This window comes from Bos indicus, chromosome 10 (assembly GCF_029378745.1).
Source record: "Bos indicus isolate NIAB-ARS_2022 breed Sahiwal x Tharparkar chromosome 10, NIAB-ARS_B.indTharparkar_mat_pri_1.0, whole genome shotgun sequence".
In the NCBI taxonomy this organism is placed as follows: Eukaryota; Metazoa; Chordata; class Mammalia; order Artiodactyla; family Bovidae; genus Bos; species Bos indicus.
Window position 1 is genome coordinate 84,327,297 of NC_091769.1, and position 18,856 is coordinate 84,346,152.

An 18,856-nucleotide genomic window follows, 5' to 3' on the forward strand; every position below is an offset into this window, starting at 1 on the left:
ACAACGGGTATCCAGGACACTCAAGAGTGGGCACCTGAAAAGGGGCCTGTAGGAGCTGTTAAGAGTTAAATGTCTCAAGATTTACCCACTAAATGATGTGCATAACATATATAAGTAACTCACTGGAGTCAGCATTTGGGGATATGATTTTGGCACCAGGTGTCCGGGGGTATGTTAAACATACAAGTTCATGTGCGCATGTGCAGATGAGTCTAGCGCAAAGAATTCTAGGAGGTGGAGCTCAAACCTCAGGCTGGTTTTTCTACCAAGAAGCCCTGAATAATCATTCAATATGCACTGACTGCATTTTTCCACATGTAAAATGAGGATATAACCATCTTTGCCTCCCCTGACTGGGTACTGGTTGCTAATCAAATCAACAGATAAACGAGAAAATGCCTGGCAAACTGAAACCATGCTTCGTTTTTCCTTCTTCTGCCTTTCGCATTATTTTGCTCCCTGTTATACTACTCAATTCATCCTTAACCTGTGGGCAGTTTCCCCTGAGCCAGAAAGGAGACAACAGCCTAGGGAGTAAGTAACAAGACCGGTTTTTCAGTCAGAAGAGAGTGAACTGAAAGTGTTAGTCTCTGAGTCCAACTCTTTGCAACCCCATGGACTGTAGCTCGCCAGGCTTCTCTGTCCATGGGATTCTCCAGGCAAGAATATTGAAGTGGGTTGCCATTCCCTTCTCCAGGGGATCCTCCTGACCTAGGGATCGAACTCAGGTCTCCCCCACTGCAGGCAGATTCTTTACTGTCTGAGCCACCTGGGAAGCCCACAGTTGGCAGAAGAGAAGGTCAAGAAAAGGTAAGAAGGTTCCCCTTGATGAAGGAAGAATGCGGCCAGGGGGAACAAGGCTGCTGCTCTACTGGTTCTGCCTATTCACCATCTGCCTGTTCCCACTCTGCTCCATTTCTGGGCTGAAATAAGCTATCTGACTCTGAGCCCTGCCAACTGGTCACCCCACCCAACTTGACATGCTGGGAATGGTCCTCGGCCCTGACCCAACAGCAAAAACAGGAGCAACACCCCAAAGGTGCTCCTCCCCAGCCTCTGCCTTCGGTCCTCCTCCTGCTCACATGGACCTCAGGCAAGTCAGAAACACCCAAATTCAACACCCAGTGTGGCCCTGGAAAGGCTGCTCAACTCCTGAAACCTCAGGGAAATGAGATGGTATGAGATTCTACAACCCATAGGGCTACTGAGAGGACTAAAGGCGATAAGGCACGCAAAGGGCACAGTACAACGCCCGGCACAGAGCAAGCACCTGATGAATACCAGCCATTATTTAGTAAAGACGAGCCTGCTGGGAAAACACCCAGGGGCACAGCAGCAGTGCCCGAGCTTGCGCCTGCTTGTGGCTCAGAGGTTGTCCATCCAGGGACTGAGGCAGTGATGGGGTGAAATCTAAACTAATTCTATCTGAAAATGAAAAGCTCTCACTGCTTGCTCCTGGTAACTCCTTTTCACTCCTCTTAAGCAAAACAACATAGTATTATTGATACTGACCTTATAGCTTGGGCTTCCCTTGTGGCTCAGCTGGTAAAGAATCTGCCTGCAATGCAGCAGACCTGGGTTCAATCCCTGGGTTGCAAAGATCCCCTGGAGAAGGGAAAGGCTGCCCACTCCAGTATTCTGGCTTGGAGAATGCCATGGACTGTATAGTCCATGGGGTCGCAAAGAGTCGGACACGACTGAGCAACTTTGACTATCACCATACCCATCTTGAAGAAACCAAACAACACACCCCTCTCTCTATCACTGTCTCACCCATCAAAGCTTTTCATTTTGTGCCAAGTTCCAAGGAGAGTTTCTAGAATGAAATGTTATAGTACTCAATGAACTACATTGTTTCAGCTCAGAGTTCAGAGCAGTTTACAACAGTGAAAAAGGCAACCCAAGCAGGCAAGGGGAAGGATGACAGTCTCTGAGAGATTCCTTCTCGGCCCTCAGAGAATTATTCCGGGACGAATGACCGTGTGGGCTTTGCTCTGAGGCAGCCGAGGGAGGAAAAAGCAAGAGATGGGACAGAAATCGAAGTAAAAAGCCTTGGAAGGAGGAAAGTTCAACAGAGCAGAGGCAGTAAAGTTAAAGTCACCGGAACATACTCCAAAGGAAAGAAACTCAGGACTGAGGTCCTCTCAGTTCTGGTCATTCTGGGTGCAGAGGATCTGATCTGCACCAATTACAAACACGCAGTCCTCTAAGTTTTTATAGCTGAGGACAAAAATCAGGTCCTTTCCCAAAGTAATGAAAGGGCTAAGGGAGGCATGACTGCTCCGCCCCGCACAGCGCTCATGGTAAATCCCACCCTTGGACAACAAAGATGATTTTATACCTCTCCACTGAGATTCTAACATTACTCAAAATAGATAAATTATCCCCAAAGTTAAGTTCCCACTAATTACATTTACGTGAGGGTCTGTGCTGGAGAAGACTCTTGAGAGTCCCCTGGACTGCAAGGATATCAAACCAGTCGATCCTAAAGGAAATCAACCCTGAGTATTCACTGGAAGGACTGATGTTGAAGCTCCAAAACTTTGGCCACCTGATGCGAAGAGTCAACTCACTGGAAAAGACCCTGATGCTGGGGAAGACTGAAAGCAAAAGAAGAGGCCGGCAGCCAGTGAGATAGTTAGACAGCATCAACAACTCAAGATGGGAATTTGAGCAAACTCTGGAAGACAGGGAAGGACAGGGAAGCTAGGAATACTGCAGTCCATGAGGTCACAGAGCCAGACACAACTTAGGAACTGAACAATTACTCTGGTTTATTCTGCTTTCATTCCATTTTTGCCTGAGCTCCAATGAAGAGACAGAACCCAAAGAAACCAAACCAGATTCTCAATCTTGGCAGAACTGGAACCACTATCTCAGAAGGAAATGAGAACTTGATTACTTCATTTAACCTGTACACAAAAAATATGCTGTTTGCCATTTCAGTAAACAAAGAACGCTGCCTGCCATTCTGGTAAACAACTAATATTGCCTCCATCCAGCCATCAGTCACTGCAGCCACCCCAGCCCTCCTGCCATGGTTCACCCTGAGGGGATTCAGGATGGAGAAAAACAGAATACTGACTCTAGATAGTAAAGGTGTACATCAAAGGAATAATTTCAATGAGCCCAGACTCTTGCATCTTCCCACAGAAAAGCACTGAAATCATTAACTTGAGATTTCTATTCTTTGTGATTAGCAGTGATCTTTTGATGTTGGACTAGAAAATTTTTCTTTTTTTCCCCCCAGCAAAAACTCCCTTGTATGCTGGTTCCTCCTTCAACTCCTTGAAACAGTTCCTCTGAGCCATCTGAGAGGCTGCTGCTGCTGCTAAGTCACTTCAGTCCTGTCCGACTCTGTGCAACTCCAGAGACAGCAGTCCACCAGGTTCCTCTGTCCCTGGGATTTGCCAGGCAAGAGTACTGGAGTGGGCTATCTGAGAGGCTACCCTAGGCTATACTCCTCAGTAAACTCACCAAGTAAAACCTAATTCTCAACTTTTAGGCTGTGTTTTTTCTCTGTTGACCAATCAACAAATATGTATCAAGCTTCATCTAGAATCTGGCACTAATCTAACAGTGTAAGACCAACATAAGTATAATTTAGGTAACATTTTCCATCTTCTGTAGGAAGGAAAGGAGAAGTGAAAAGTGAGGACTCTCTTCTCTGAAAAATCCAGAGCCATTTTCATCATGTTGAAAAAAACTCCATACAAAGATTTAAGTCCATGGCCTAATTTTCAGATAAAATTTTACTTAAACAATGTCAAACAGATCAGGACCCAGTCCACTGTTAAAGTCCAAAATCAAAGGAGGTTCCCTTCCAACCGCAAATCCCTACTGCCAGAAAGTTCTAGTAAACCTGCTCCCCCAACCCAGCTAGTTCAGAAAATTACGTTTCATCCTATCCTCCAAGGACTGTACATGTTTGTGTTTACCCACACATGTGCCAATCAAGTTTCATGTAAAAAACAATTGTTTCTCAATCAAATGTTTTCTTAAGACCACTAAGTCACAAGATTGGCTTCACAAACACACTGAGCGCATTTGGTAAGGGCAAAGATCATTTTCTTCCACTCCAGTGTCCTCAAAAGAGTTCCATTACTTGAGAGGTCAGGAATTCTCCTCCCATGTCTTCTAACTACCAGTGGTGCCTTTGACATATGACCTCACAGTGCTGCCTGCAGCTCCTCTAGCAGGAAAGAGAAATGTTTCTATGTAGGGATGATCCACAAAGCAAATTCTTTTAGACGGGTCATTTTTAGCTCCATGGTCAGTTTCTTTGACTTCACCCAACTCACCCAGTTCAGCTGTCCATTTATATCTGAGTGAAAAGCTTTCCAAAGCAATGCTAGATTCTCGGGATTGGAAATACCACATCATCCTCAAGACCCACATCATCCTCAAGGAACTCTTCCAAGGAGCTTCCAAATGGAAGATGCCCCCCTTTCAGTGGCATGGCATGGCATACTCATATCTGGCCAGCTATAGAAACAGACGGAAGCTCTGGTAAAGGCTCTGGGATTAGTAGTAACAACTCCAGGCTAGACAGAAGACAGCAGAGCTGAGCACAGGGAACTATACTCAGTATCCTGTGATAAACCACAAAGGAAATGTTTTAATTTTTTAAAAAGTGGGAGCTCGATTCAGATCCACCTCCATCTGGATCGCGCCATGGGCAATTTTCTCTACCCTTCTCTTAATCAGAGCCTCCAGTCCCCACCCACCACCTCTGTTAACATTTTCCCATTATTCCTGGTTCCAGCTTCCCACTAGAGCATACTCCAGGTTGGCAAGGGTCTAAGCTATGCTGTTTACCACTAGCCCTAAGACAGGGCCTGACACACAATAGGAAATCTGTACTTATTTGTTAAGTAAGTGAATAAACACAGAACAGAATGTCTAGATGCTATATTCTCTCTAGGGAAGGCTACACCTTAGGGTCCAATCTGGGGACTTCCCTTGCAGTCCGGTGGTTAAGACTGCAAGGGGCATGGGTTCGATCCCTGGTTTGAAGAACTAAGATTCCACATGCTGTGCAGTGTGGCCAAGAAAATATCTTTTTTTAAAGTGGAGGGGGGACTTCCCTGGTGGGCCAGTGGGTTTACTCTGCACTCCCAATGCACAGGACCTGGATTTGATCCCTGGTTGGGGAACTAAGATCCTACCTGTCTCAACATGAGTTCTCATGTTGCAACTAAGACCCAACACAGCCAAATAAATAAAAATATATATTAAAAAAAAAAAAGCAGAGGGGGTCCAATCTGCCTCTACCACTCACTGACTTCAGAAAAACCTTAAAGAAATTATTTAATTTCTCTGGGCTCCATTATCTCATCTGTAAAATGAGGGTAACAATGTAATTTACTTCACAGGATTGTTGCCAGGATTAAGTTGAGAGAATGCACAGCAAGCACTCAGCACAGCGGAGGCCTGCCTTAAATGCTGTTAAGTGCCGACTGATGTTGCAGTGCCCTGGTCTGCCTCTAGGCCACACTCAAAGAGTAAATGTAACATTCAGAAGAACTAAAGGTACTAGTGGTTTTCATTCTAAAATTAAGATAGAAGTGGATACTTTCTTGTAGTTCTGTATCTTCAGTATTTTAACATGACCAGTCTATGTAAGTTTTATAACTGGAAAATAACAAATATTGCATAAAAAAGACAAAAAAATCACTGCCCTCTGGTACAGGGTTTTCTTCTGGGATGACGAAAATGTTTTAGAACTAGACAGAGGTGGTGGCACCACACTGAATGTACCAAATACTAATGAATCGTTCGCTTAAAATCGTTAATTTTATGTTACATGAATTACACCCCTATAAAAAAAAATCACTGCCCTCAGGAAGCTTACATGCTAATGGGGAGAAGAAAGACCATAAGCAAACAATATATATGGCAAACAAAATGTCCTTGGACAAATGAAGAAATTGCAGTACATCTATACAATAGAACTTCTCTGCAACACAAAGAAATGAACCGAGACACGCAACAACACGGATGACCTTCAAAAACATATGGTGAGTGCAAGAAGCCAGATACAAAGCAGCACCGAATTATTCTATTCACACGAAACTCCAGGAAAGTCAAATCTGCAGCTGTAGAAGGCAGATGAGTGATTGCTGGGGACTGACTTCCTAGGGGAAGTCAGAAGGAAACCTTCCGAGGGGGCGGAAGCGCTCTATACCTTGAGCGTTATGGGGGCCCCAGGGGTGCAATTGGTTAGCGTGTGGTACTTACATCTCGAGTGTTGCGGAGGTGGTTACACAGGTGTACACACATTTGTTGAAACTCACAAATCTGTACACTTAAAAGGTGTGTATTACAGAGACGTCCCTGGAGATCTAGTGGTTAAGACTCCGAGATTCCAATGCAGGGGCCTCAGGTTGGATCCTGGTCTGGGAACCAAGATCCTACAGGCCATGGGATGAAGCCAAAAAACTGGTTTTTGATGTACATATTATATTATGTGTAAGTTATACCACAAGGGTTGGTTTTAAGTACATGTTATGTCAAACAATGATAAGCAGAGTGAAGAAAAACCAGGAAAGAGGAGTAGGACTATAGGAACAGGCAGGAGTTGCTGTTTTAAATCTGGTGGTCAAGGAAGGCAGCACTATAAAGCCAAATCTCTTTAGATCAATCCTTTAAAAAAAAAAATGCAGTAAATGCAATCTTCATGGTAGTGAAAGGAGAAGAAATGTATGAACAGTCCAAAACAGTACATAAGCAGTTCCCTGGCGGTCCAATGGTTAGGACTCTACTCTTTCACTGCTGAGGGCCTGGGTTCAATCAGATCCCTCATTGGGGAACATCCCCCAAGCTGCATGATGGTGTGGCCAAAAAAAAAAAAGAATATGGTACATAAGCCTAAAGGGATTCCCTTGTAGCTCAGCTGGTAAAGAATCCGCCTGCAATGCAGGAAACCCCATCTGGATTCCTGGGTTGGGACGATCTGCTGGAGAAAGGATAGGCTACCCCCTCCAGTATTCTTGGGCTTCCCAGGTGGCTCAGCTGGTAAGGAATTCGCCTGCGATGCCGGAGATCTGGGTTCAATCTCTGGATTGGGAAGATCCCCTGGAGAAGGGAATGGCTACCCACTCCAGTATTCTGGCCTGGAGAATTCCATGGATTGTACAATCCTGGGGTTGCAAAGGGTCAGACATGACTGAGCGACTTCTACTAAGCCTAAAATTTTACATGTAGCACTGGAAAGAAACGTTTTTCCCCTGGCAATGGTAGATTTAACTTCATAATTCATGAAGTAGGGGGGAGAAGAAGGGAAGAGATGAGGGAGGGAGAGAGGGAAGGAAGAGTCTAGAGGGAGGGAGGGAAAAGGAGAGAGAGAGAGAGAATTAGGGGAGGAAGGAAACAAGGAGAGGAGGAGGAGGGAGGGAAGGAAAAAGAAGAAAGGCAAAGCAGGCTGTCTTTATGGCTGCCCATGAGGTGATCCAGTTCCAAACAACAGAGCTGACTAAGGACACGGGGAGGAATGAGTGCACCCAGTGACCTACCAGCCACAGACTGAACGCCCAGGCACCGGGACCAGAAAGGGTGCGCACCAACAGTCAGGATCCTCAAGCAGCCTCTGCTCAGAGACAAGGACAGAAGACAGCAGGGCCTTCCCAGGAAAGAAGACCCCACAACCCCTCCCCAGTCATGCTCAACCTCTGAATTTTCACTTTAAAGCATTTTTCAGAGCGATTACTCAAACTAGTAAGGCAGAAAATTGACACTCAATAAATGTTTATGACTGCTGTTGAATGACACAGGTAAACTGAATTAAACTCTTTGAAAAGAAAGGTTATAAGAGATTATGGAAAACGGTTCAGCCATGTATTAATTGGATGACATATTCACCAGGCAGGAGAATGGGCTGAGAGGTAGAGGAATTTCTAGAATACTCTATGACTGCTGAATTGCTTGGGATTTTATTCTCTTCTTAACTTGAACCTGGGGTATCTGTGACTACATGCCAGAACCAGGCTCCGTCTGTTCAAGTACTCTAAGAGTCAAGTTCCTGGGAAAGACAGCAATAACCCAGTCACAAGCAAAAGAAAATTAGGAAGGAGGGGAAAAAAAAAATTCCAGAAGCTACAAGAAAACTGAATTATCCTCCATCAATTCAAGCCAGAGGCCAAGTGCTTACGTATGGTGGGTATACCTCTCTGCCACCACCAAGGATTCCAGCTACCACCAAGTTGACCTCACAAACAGGTCAAAGGGAACCTCTTAATTATTGGCCAAAAGCTGTTGGAAAGAGGGGCAAAATGAACAAAACATTCTCCAAGGAAACACCCACCCTTTCCTGCCTCCAAAAGTTCCTCTGTGTCCCTTCCCATAGGTCTTTCCAATCCGTCTTGCCTGAAAACTTTCTCTTTCCCTCCTCTGTGATCTCACCCACTAGGTTTCCGCTGGTTGCCCCCCATTGATCAAATGTGTTCAATACATTTTAGCAGTTCCAACCTCAGCTGGAACTGATCTCTTGGGAGCTGTTCCCAAAGCAGACAGGACTCCCCAGAAGAGTCCAGCCAGCCATCAGAAGGCTTCCACATGACACAATCTGCAGGACCAACTCAAGAGTAGCACAGCCCGGAGATGCAGCCACAGGGAAACATACACCGTCAACTTAATGAGAAATCTGCCTAGGATACTAACCCCGACTCAAAAAAGCCAAATGTTTACCAAATTCCAGAAAAAAAATCAATCACTTCAAGGAACTGACAGACCAGAAAAAAATTAGAATCATACAAACTGGAGGTAACTTGAAATAGTTAAAGATAGGTTCCCTGAAAAGCTGACTCACAGTGGTTTTGATGGCTTGCATGGGTCAAATTTTAAACAGCCCTGGACTAAAAAAATAGCCTCCCAGGTTAAATGCCAGAAGTCTGTTACAACTGAATAAGCCCAAGGCTGAGTGAGCTCACAAGATGCTGAGCAGAAATCAGAGGCATATAATAGGGGTTCTTTCATCTTCCTGTTTGTCTGAGTCATCCTCAACCCCAGTTTCCCAATAATATCATACAATGCCCTCCCCCAACTACTATTACTAAACAAAAGGGACTTTTACTTGGCTTTCTATGAGTAAAAGGTGGTGGAGGGAGATGGAGTCTCTGCTGTTGTACCAATTACTGCTTATTATTTTGACAGACAGCTCCTAAGCAGATCTATGGGAGGGGTTTTTTGTTACATTTTTTAACATGGCACCTAATAACCAAGAATAAATATATTTGTGTTTTGACCAGAATTTGCCAAAGGGCTAACCAGCCACAGTACCAAAATGAGTCCTTATACTATAATAGTCTGACCATTCGAAGAGAAAAATAAGGAAGTTCCACAAGTTAGATAATTATGATCCCCAGGTTCCTGACCTACCAACCAGTTAAGTCCTGAGGGGTTTCTGCCAGCTTCTCTGAAACAGAGGTCCTGGGAAGAGCAAGCCCCTGGAAGGTACCCTAGACCAGGCAGCAGAGGACAAGGCCCAGGGGGTCACGCGCAGATGAGTCTAAGACAGAAGCAGAAAAGAAATGGGACAGACCAGCACAGCCTGTTTGGGGTCAAGGATTCCCATACAGTACAAAAACATCCTCAGCTATTTTCCATTCCTGAATCCCACTAGAATAATGTCTCTTTTAGCCAATTAAAAAAAAAAAAAAAAGGCCAACTCCCAGTGTTCTGAGCCACACTATTCTGGGACTGTAAACAAGTGGAGCAGCCAAACAACGTGATGGGTCTTCTTAAAGGAACGGTCTCAGTGAGATGAGGTCCACCACTGACTTCACTGAAGGACAGGAAGGCTTACCCTGGCCTTCCCTTTCAGACAGGGCTCAGGGCTCTGGATTTCTAGTCTAGGAAGGCCTACCCCAGGAGACACTTTCTTAAGGGTCTCATGGACCACTCCTGGGTCACTGGGCTTCCTTATCACCCAACATGTTCAGCAGGAGGGGATTTAACTTCCAGAGCTTTTTGGCATGAAGAGCACACAGCCTTCCTACCACTGGGGATCAGTTAGCATGAGGATGAAACAGGGGCAAGAGACTGTTAGTGTGCTGCTCTGTTCTGATAGCAAGTTTGTAGAAAAGAGACAGTGGAGAATGGAATGGTTGTAAAAAGAAAGAAAAACTTGGGGTTTAAGTATTTATATATACATATATTAGATGTGGATCTGTGTACATATAAATGTATAATTTTGTTTTATATATATATATAAAAGTATATGAATTTTTTCACCATTTCTGTGACTAGAAATATTTCAGCAAAACAAGATGTCTGAATCCCTCACAAGACTCAACAAAGAGGAAAATACTACCCCCTACCTCCATTAAGAACTCTAACTGTTAGAACTTTATTCTTCTAACCTTTGAGTTATTTGCTAAGGGCGCTGTCTCTAACTTCAAGAAACTATAGATCTCTTGTCAGTGTGGATCATTTACGTATTGTGAGTTTCTAAATAATGGACCCATGAGTCTCTGGTTTTCCAACTACAGTTCCAGTAATGTCTAGAAAAATCAATGAATACAACACAGAAGGTCTAACCATTTCACTAGAGAGGTTACAAAATATGCCAAAAGATAATATTGATTTCAGCTAAATTACTTCTGAGGAACAGAAAGAACCAGAAGAGGGAATAAAAAGTGGTGTATTGGTTAAATGTTTTCCACTTCACTGGAATCCAGGTCTCCTATCAGAACAAATCTTCATCTCTCAGATCAGTTTCAATCTTAGCAACCTTGACATTTTGTACCAGGTTATTCTCTAGGTGGGGGTTACCCTATGCATTTTAAGATACTCAGCAGGACTCTGGCTTCTACCCACTAGCCAGAAGCACATAATCCCTGATCCCCCAGCAGTGACAATTAGAGGAGTCTCCAAACATTACCAAATGCCCCCCCACCCCTACCCCTGGGGGCAAGCAAAATCACCCTTGGTTGAGAACTACTGTGCTAGATAGTAACAAATGAGATTACTTTAACTTTTTCTTTATTATGTGAACTGAGTTCTTAAAAGTTTTATCAATTTAAGTCTGGGGTTTTATCAATTTAAACCTGGGGTTTTAAGCAGGTGTTATTTGCACAAACCAAATGCCTAGGAGTCACTACAGAGTCCTCTCCTTCACTCACCTACCCAACATACCAGCATTCCTGTTTTACATCCAAACTTCGTCCCAAATTCATCAATGTTTTTCCATCTCACCATGACAATAACTGCACCAAATCCAGGTTCCTTCTCCCCTCTGCATCTGCTACAGCCTCCTAAGTGGGTTCCCTGCTTTCCTCTTGTCCTCTCCCAGACACTACAAAGTCTCCTAGTCTTCACACCAAAGTCAAGAACATCTCTAAAAAACTTCCATCAGCACAAGTGACCTTCTAGCATAAAGCAATCTGGTGCTTCCCACAACATTTAAAACCACACTTATTTCCATGGCCTACAAGGCCCCACAGCATCTGGCAACTGCCTAGCTCTGCACCTCCATCTTCACCACTCTCTGTCGGCTCACTCCAGCGACACAGGCATTCTTTCTCTACTCAAACATGCCAGCCTACCTGCTTTCTGTTCTCATTTTCCTCTGTCTGGAGGTCTATTTCCCCAGGTGATATTAACCATCATGTCTTTGCTTAAGAGTCACCTCTACAATAAAACCTTCCCTGACCATCTGGCAAAAGTGGCTTCTCAGTCACTCTTCCTTGATTATACAGCGAAACCACCTTTTTTATGTGTTTTACATGTGTGAACTTTGCTTTCCTCCCTTAATGGTAAGCTCTTATGACAGCATGGACCAAACCTTATCTCTGGAGTCTAGAAAATGACTGGCACCAGCAGATATACTCCATAAAGGTGATGAATGAATGAAATGTCTTTGGCTAGTAGGCCAAATGTGTCCATTTAAGAGCCACCAATGAGTTCCTGCTTCTGAGACTACAAGTCAATCTCTCCCCAAATTTGCAATTCCAGTATACACTCAAATGGCAACGGGTCAATGATAAAATTGTCACCTCCAAAAGGAAGCTTTTTGTCCTCCCAGGTCTTCCAAAAGAAACTAAATAATATTCAGATCACAAACAAAAAATCTTAGGAGATTCTAGGCCAGAGAATTTGAGGGAACCTCACATAACAGTAACAGCCTACAAGCTGCTAAAATCATCCCTATGAACTAAACTGAAAATGATCAAAGCCCACAAATGCCTAGAAACATACAGAGAAAAGCAAAATCGGGGCCTAAATCATGAAATCTTCACTGATATGAGGAAGGAGTTCTTCAGTGCTAACAGTCTTGCATTTACACAGAGCTGTGTTTCATTTGATCCTCACAGTAGCCATGAGGAATTGGTAAGCTGATGCTACTGACCAGAATGAAGTTTGATTAGAACATTTAAATGACTTGGTGAGAGAGAACAGAAGTATTATAGCACAAGGATCTTGGAGCGCAAATCCTCTGCCACTTATTGTAACTTGACCTTGGCAAGTCATTTCATCTCTCTGTGTTTCAGTGTCCTCATCGAGAAAATACACTGCTTCTAGATGATATGTTGTATTCCCCTAAAATGCATATGTTGAAATCCAACTCCTAATGTGATGGCATTAGGAAGTAAGGCCTTTGAGAGGTGATTCAGTCATGAGGGTAGAAATCTTATGAACAGGATTAGTGTGCTTATAAAAGACACTCCAGAGAGGTTCTTCCTGCAACGTGAGGACATGATGAGAAGACAGCTGTCATGAACCAAACACTCATCAGACACTGAATCTATCAGTGCCATGATTTTGAACTTCCTAGCCTCTAGAACCATGAGAAATAAACTTCTGTTGTTAATAAACCTCCCCATCTATGCTATTCTGTTATAGCTGCTGAACTTACTAAGACTTACACTTAGTTCACAGGCTGTGGTAGGGTGAAATTGCCCCCACCCCACCTCCAAAGATGCCATCCTAGTGCCTAGAACCTGCGAATCTGTCACTTCATGGGGCAAAAAGGCTTTGCAGATATGACTGAATTAAGGACCTTGAGGTGGGGAGAATATGCTGGATTATCCAAGTGAATCCAATGTAACCACAAGGATCCTTGCAAGAGGGAGGCAGAAGGGCCACAGGCAGAGAAGCAAGTGACAGCAGAAGAAAAAAGATGGAAAGGGGGATTAGAAGATGTTAACACTACTAGCTTTGAAGCTGGGTGGTGGGGCCACAAGCCAAAGTACACAAGAGGCTTCTTGAAGCTAGAAAGATAAGGAAACAAATTCTTCCATAGCCTCCAGAAGGAACACAGCCCCATCAATCCATTTTAGGACTTCTGATCTCTGACCTATAATAGAAAAACTTGTCTTAAGTCACTAAATCTGTGATAATTTGTTACAGCAACAGTAAGAAACTAATACAGAGCTATCTGTCATCAGGATTCAATGAGTGCAAATGCTATGCATGGTGCCAAGTACCACAGTGAGAGCTCTTTAAATTTTAACTATGATGAGCCAAGACCAGAACCCAGGGGAGATTCAGAGAAGCACTGCAGGAACAAAGAAAATAAGGTTCAGAAATTTGGTAGTATCGATCTAAATCTAAAATGCACATATCATTTGACAAAGATTCCATATCTAAATAGATTTATAGGATATTCAATACATCCCTGGTTGTAATAACTCAAACATCCCATAATAGGCTAAAATTATAGAAAAACCATTCAACCGAGTACTAGGCAGCCTTTAAATAATGAGGTAAACCCCAAAGTGCAGATAAGGAAAGTTCTACAAGTATCCTTTAGTGAAAAACAGCCAAGGACAGAGCAGCAAGTATATTAGATTCCCTTTTTGTTGAAAAATTTAAAAGATGCATACATATATTCATAAGCATACGTGACAAAAATTCTAGAAGGGCGCATAGTTAACTGTTAATGGTGAATGTTCCAACAAGAGACCAAGAGCATGGAGCAGGAGGGGAATTCTTGTCATTGTATGTCCTTTCATAAGGTTTTAGCCTTTTGACTAAGTATGTGTGTGATATTCATTTCTAAAAAACTGAGGCTGACATGTGACATCACCAATCAAGTATTTAAGGGCTGATATGTCCACCATTGTATGACCCAGGGCACAACACAGGGTCCTGCTCTCCAGGAGTTTACAATCGAGCTGAGTTCATCATCTAGATTTATATCAGACAATCACCTCTCTAATTGTTTCAGACCTTCACATTAGAAAAGGGAACCAGATAGTTTCTCCACGTACGTTACCACTATGACTCTATGGGAACAAATCTCCACCTAAAATTCTCATCTAATCCATTAGTCCCAACCAAAGCTGCTTGCAATTAATAAACTGTTATTTGCTGGGAAGTAGTCAATGTTTATGAAGGAGAAATCTTTACAGAACAATCCAATTATAATATATATATATATGACACATTACCAGAAAAACAGATGCACAAACAGTTGGATTTGTCTTCTTTGGTATACATTCTTCTATTTTCTTAATTCTCTACTAAGAAATATGTATCAACGCTACAAAAAAAAAAAAAAAATACAGCCTCCTCCCCTTAAGAAACACTCTTTTTGGTGTTGACACAGTATCCATGAGGATTACTGGTCATCCCAAATCTTCCTCTCATTTTATGACACTGACAACACTGCAAAGTATTCCACATTAAAGAGAACTGGTGGTAAAACCAACAAGAAACATCCAAACCCAAGTGTTCCATTTATAAATATTTAGTCCACACTGTCACCCAATTAGAGCATAATCCATAAAGGAGACATTATTGCTAACAAGGGAGGCAGAAGGGGATCTGGGTCACTCTTCCATAACTCTATTAGTTCCTTTCAGCCAAGAAAGAAAAGCCTGTGTTAGCAAAGTAGCTGACAATACCATGTACATAGAAATCATGATGCAATTCATCTCCATAATCTTATCTAAAGAGGAAAAAGACAGATGAAAAATATTCAAGGGTAATTAGACAGTTTCCAAGTGGTAACTTACAAATGTACTCCTCCAATCTGGAGGCTTGAGGAGTCATCACAACCAAAAGTACTGAATGTACCACAAACACTCCCTGATACTGACAAATACAACAAACTGATGCTGACTCCAAATGCCAGGCCCGGTGATAAGGGCCTTTCCATTTCCATTCCTAATTTCTTTGAATCCTCTCAATTGCTACTACGATGTGGAAGCAAAATTGAGGCACGGAGTTTAAATAACTTATCTGTGGTGATACAGTCCATAAGTGAAGCCAGGATGTGAATTCAAGCAGTCTTCATTCGAAGTATAGAAATGATGATACTAGCTAGCTTCAGTGGAGAGTACATTCATTCATCTACCCCCTTTACCAAACGGCCCAACTGTCACACACTTTCATCTCTCCAACTTGCTCCTATTATCACTCACCACCCTCTCCCTAGCCCAGAATTAAATATTTCTCCAGTCCTGTTATCACAGATGCCCTTACTGGCCTCTACTGATCAGAAGCTAATATATGAGAATAAGAGCCCATTTGGAGAGGGTACTACCCTTAGGAAATGCCCACTTTTCAAAGACCTGTCTCCCAGTGGAGCTAGCAGGGTTATGATTTACAGCCTTCCACTCCCCTGGGACCCACCAAAAAAGTGTTTCTTTCTCTGCACACACAGTCTCTCCTCATTCACATGTATTCACAACTTACCAAAGTGCTCTCATTCAGAAAATGGTTCTAAATCAGTTCTTTCTGATAATAATCCTAATAATAATAATGACAGCTATCATATACTGAGTGTTCACTATCTAACAGGCTTTACAAACACTGTGTCATTTCTTCCTCATGACCACCCAATGAAGTAGGCACTGTCCCCAGTGTACAGATGAGAACATTAAGACTCAGAGGGGTAAAGTACTGATAATTCAGCCCAAGGTCATGCAGCTGGTAAGTGAATCTAACTCCATGCAACTGAAGCTTTCGGAAGTCTTGCCTCTTAGCGATTAAAATGTGAGCTCCTCCTGGACGTTCCCTGAGAGTCACCTGCCAACAACACATCTCCTCCACTACCACATGAATCCTAGAGCACTGAGCGCTTACCTGAATTTCTTCATTTTCATCTACTAGGAGGAAACTCACAACCTTCTCAGTCATCTTCTTCCTCTTGGTCTCCTCATCCATCCCTTCCTCTTCCAGCAACTCCTGGACCTTAGTGACATGGTACACAGTAACGGGGTGCCTCCTTTTGTTACCCCCAGAATGAGTCCTCTTCTGGCACTCCAGGCACAAGTTGATTTTACAGGTCTGGCACCTCACCACTGCCCTCTGCTTCACACCTGGAGAGTGCCCATTGGGGCCCTTGCAGGGGTCACAGTAAGGGACATGGCCAGCTTTGAGTCTGATCCGCTCATGGTTTCTCAGGCGCTCCTGCCGATGGAGTTCCTCCTCACAACGGAGACACTGCAGGCTGCAACACTCATCACACTCGAAGACAGCTTCGTCAGTCCCACTGCAGGTGTAACTTTCCTGGCACAGCAGCCCTGGATTCAGGCCCTTCTCTGCTGGGGAAGTCTGGGCACTCATATTCAGACTGGAAGGAAACCACCTACCATGTAACGGTAACTGGGCTTTCCCCGGGGGAAGTGAAGACAGAGGTGTTGAGTCTGAAGACTGCACACAACTTCCACAGGGTTCTGAATACCCTAAAAAAATGTGTTTTGTTTTTAAAAAAAAAAAACAATCGATGTCCTATTAGAATTCTTCACACACTCACAAATGTTCCAATGTTTAATTTTCTGCCTCTAAGACTCTTGAATCAGCAGCAACGTTGATTTGGTTTGATAGTTTCATCTTCCATAAAGTGCAGGCAAATATGTGGTCAAAATCAACTTGAAAGGGTCTTTTATGGCTATCTGAGAGAGATCTGATGGATTTACTGAGGTGGGCTCATGGGTGGGGCCTCAGTCGAAAGGTTTTGGTAATGAAAGAGTGGTCAGGAGCTTTTCAATATTATCCAACCTCAAGTCAATATTTCTGGGGATACCTACAATAGAGGCAGGAAAAGTATTTCACTCATCTAAAAGAAGTGCACCTTTATAAAAAGATTGTGATTAAATATGAGGCTAAAACTCCCAAGAGAAATTTCATTCTTGAAACTTAAATACTGACTCATTCTGATCCTAGAAATTTCTCCTCAAAATCATGATTAAGGCTGTTCCTTTTGAAAACAACTACCTATAGGATCAAAGCACTTAACAGACTCTGTCGCTTTATTTCCCAGACTGAAATTCTCTGTTCCTTGAGTTATTAGATTCAGATCGAAAGCACTAAGCAAACAGTCCTTGAAGGGACAACCGTCCCTGCACTCCACAATTGGGAGAGGCGAAGAAAGATGCCTGTAAAAAGCTACAGAAGCAATAATAATAAACTCTAGCTCCATCAAAGTCCTGGGCAGGTCCAAAGACCCTTGTAACTGGGCTGTTTCAACTCTAGACAGATGCCTATTAAGGACTCTCAACCTGGAAAGAGTCACCATTCTACGGTGCTTAAAAACAACTATTGTACTTCCTTTCATCCTTTTCTCAAATTGCAAAAAAGGAGCGACAGGAGACAGAATTCCTTCACTATGGCCCACTGCAAAGCCAGGCATGCAGTGAGTTAAATAATTTTTCTCTTTGTCACTCAAAACCCAACTTTAAAATAACTTAAAAAAAAAAAAAAAGAAAGAAAAATAAGTGGAGCAAGAAAGGGGCTTTTGCCCCTTCTACAATCATATTTCTAACTCCCCTTCGCCTGGATACCCATTCTAATGCTCCAACGAAATGTAAAGCCCTCCTTTCAGGTATTCAACTCCTCCCATACAAAAATCAATCTATCCTTCTAATTTTTAGATAAACAGGGAAGGCGAAAGGAATGACTAGGAGACCTTATTTACACCCTAATCACAGACGTGCCCAAGCAGCTCCCGCAACGTTAACAAAAATCAAAATTGTCACAATTGATTAAAAATGTAAAACCAACCTTCAAAAGGCTACCTCTCCGCCCACCAAGACCCAAGCAAACAGTCTGCCCACTCGGCCTCCCACCTCGGCGCCTCTCCCCAGCCGGGGATTTCTCACCCTTCCTTCCTCCCAGGCAACACCACCTCAACCCGAGGGGCTGGAGCAGGATCTAAGAACAAAGAAGGTCCCCCCAAATCTCCCCCACGCCGGCAGAGGCCAGAGCCGGATCCATTGTTTATACCACCCCACCCCCACCCCAGCCGCACCCGCCCCCCCCTTCCTCCCGGGGGCAGAGGGAGCTCCAGGGCTATCGCTCGCCCGGCGCAGGGCCGTGCCCTTCCCTCCCCTACCGCGGCGGCCCGGGAACCCCACCACTAAGCAGTTCTGTCGCGGCGAGGCGGCGTCCGGGAACCACGGGGCGCCGGTGGAGGCGGGGGCTGTTCTTCAGGGCACCGGTGGATCCATCCCCATCTCCATCTCCGCCCCCCCCTCCTCCTTCGCTGCCTCCCGGGCTTCCTCCTCTCCTGTTGTCAGTTAGGATCAGCTGATCGGAGTGAACTTCTCCCTGCTCGGACTAACAGGAAGGCGTGAGCGCTGCAGCCCACTGAGGGAGGAGCGGGAGAGGTGGAGCCTGACAGCGGCGAGGGCGGAGAGGCGTGCGCACAGCCTCCTGGGAAGTGTAGTTCCTCAGAGTGGCACCCTTCCCCAACTTCCCGGAAGTGAAGCCTCTGAATGACTACAACTCCCGATACGGAAGACGCGGCTCCTGCGAAGAGGCGCTAGAGACAGGCTCTCGAGCATTATGGGACTTGGAGTTTTTGCGCTGACTGTGGTTTCCGCAGGTTTCAGCACGTTGTTCTGGGTAGTGGCCAGAGAAGGAGTGGCTCTAAATTAGAGAACTGATGTAATATGTGGTATAGGCCAGG

General features: G+C 44.0%; 1 protein-coding gene across 3 annotated transcripts in view; it reads right to left on the reverse strand.

Moving 5' to 3' along the window:
- The window catches only part of ZFYVE1 (zinc finger FYVE-type containing 1), a 44,926-nt gene extending 26,390 nt beyond the window's left edge, over positions 1-18,536 (reverse strand). For 2 of the 3 annotated variants that reach the window (XR_011568990.1, XM_019969166.2), the window contains exons 1-2: positions 18,303-18,536; positions 16,030-16,972 (exon numbers count right to left, since the gene is read on the reverse strand). Coding sequence is in view for 2 of the 3 variants with exons in the window: in XM_019969166.2 (XP_019824725.2) it covers positions 16,030-16,512 (483 nt within the window). In the remaining variant the exon portion in view is untranslated. Of the gene's footprint in view, positions 1-16,029; positions 16,973-18,047; positions 18,129-18,302 lie in introns of those variants that run through there. The other variant, XM_019969167.2, reaches the window with a different exon arrangement.
- Between the last annotated feature and the right edge of the window lie 320 nt (positions 18,537-18,856).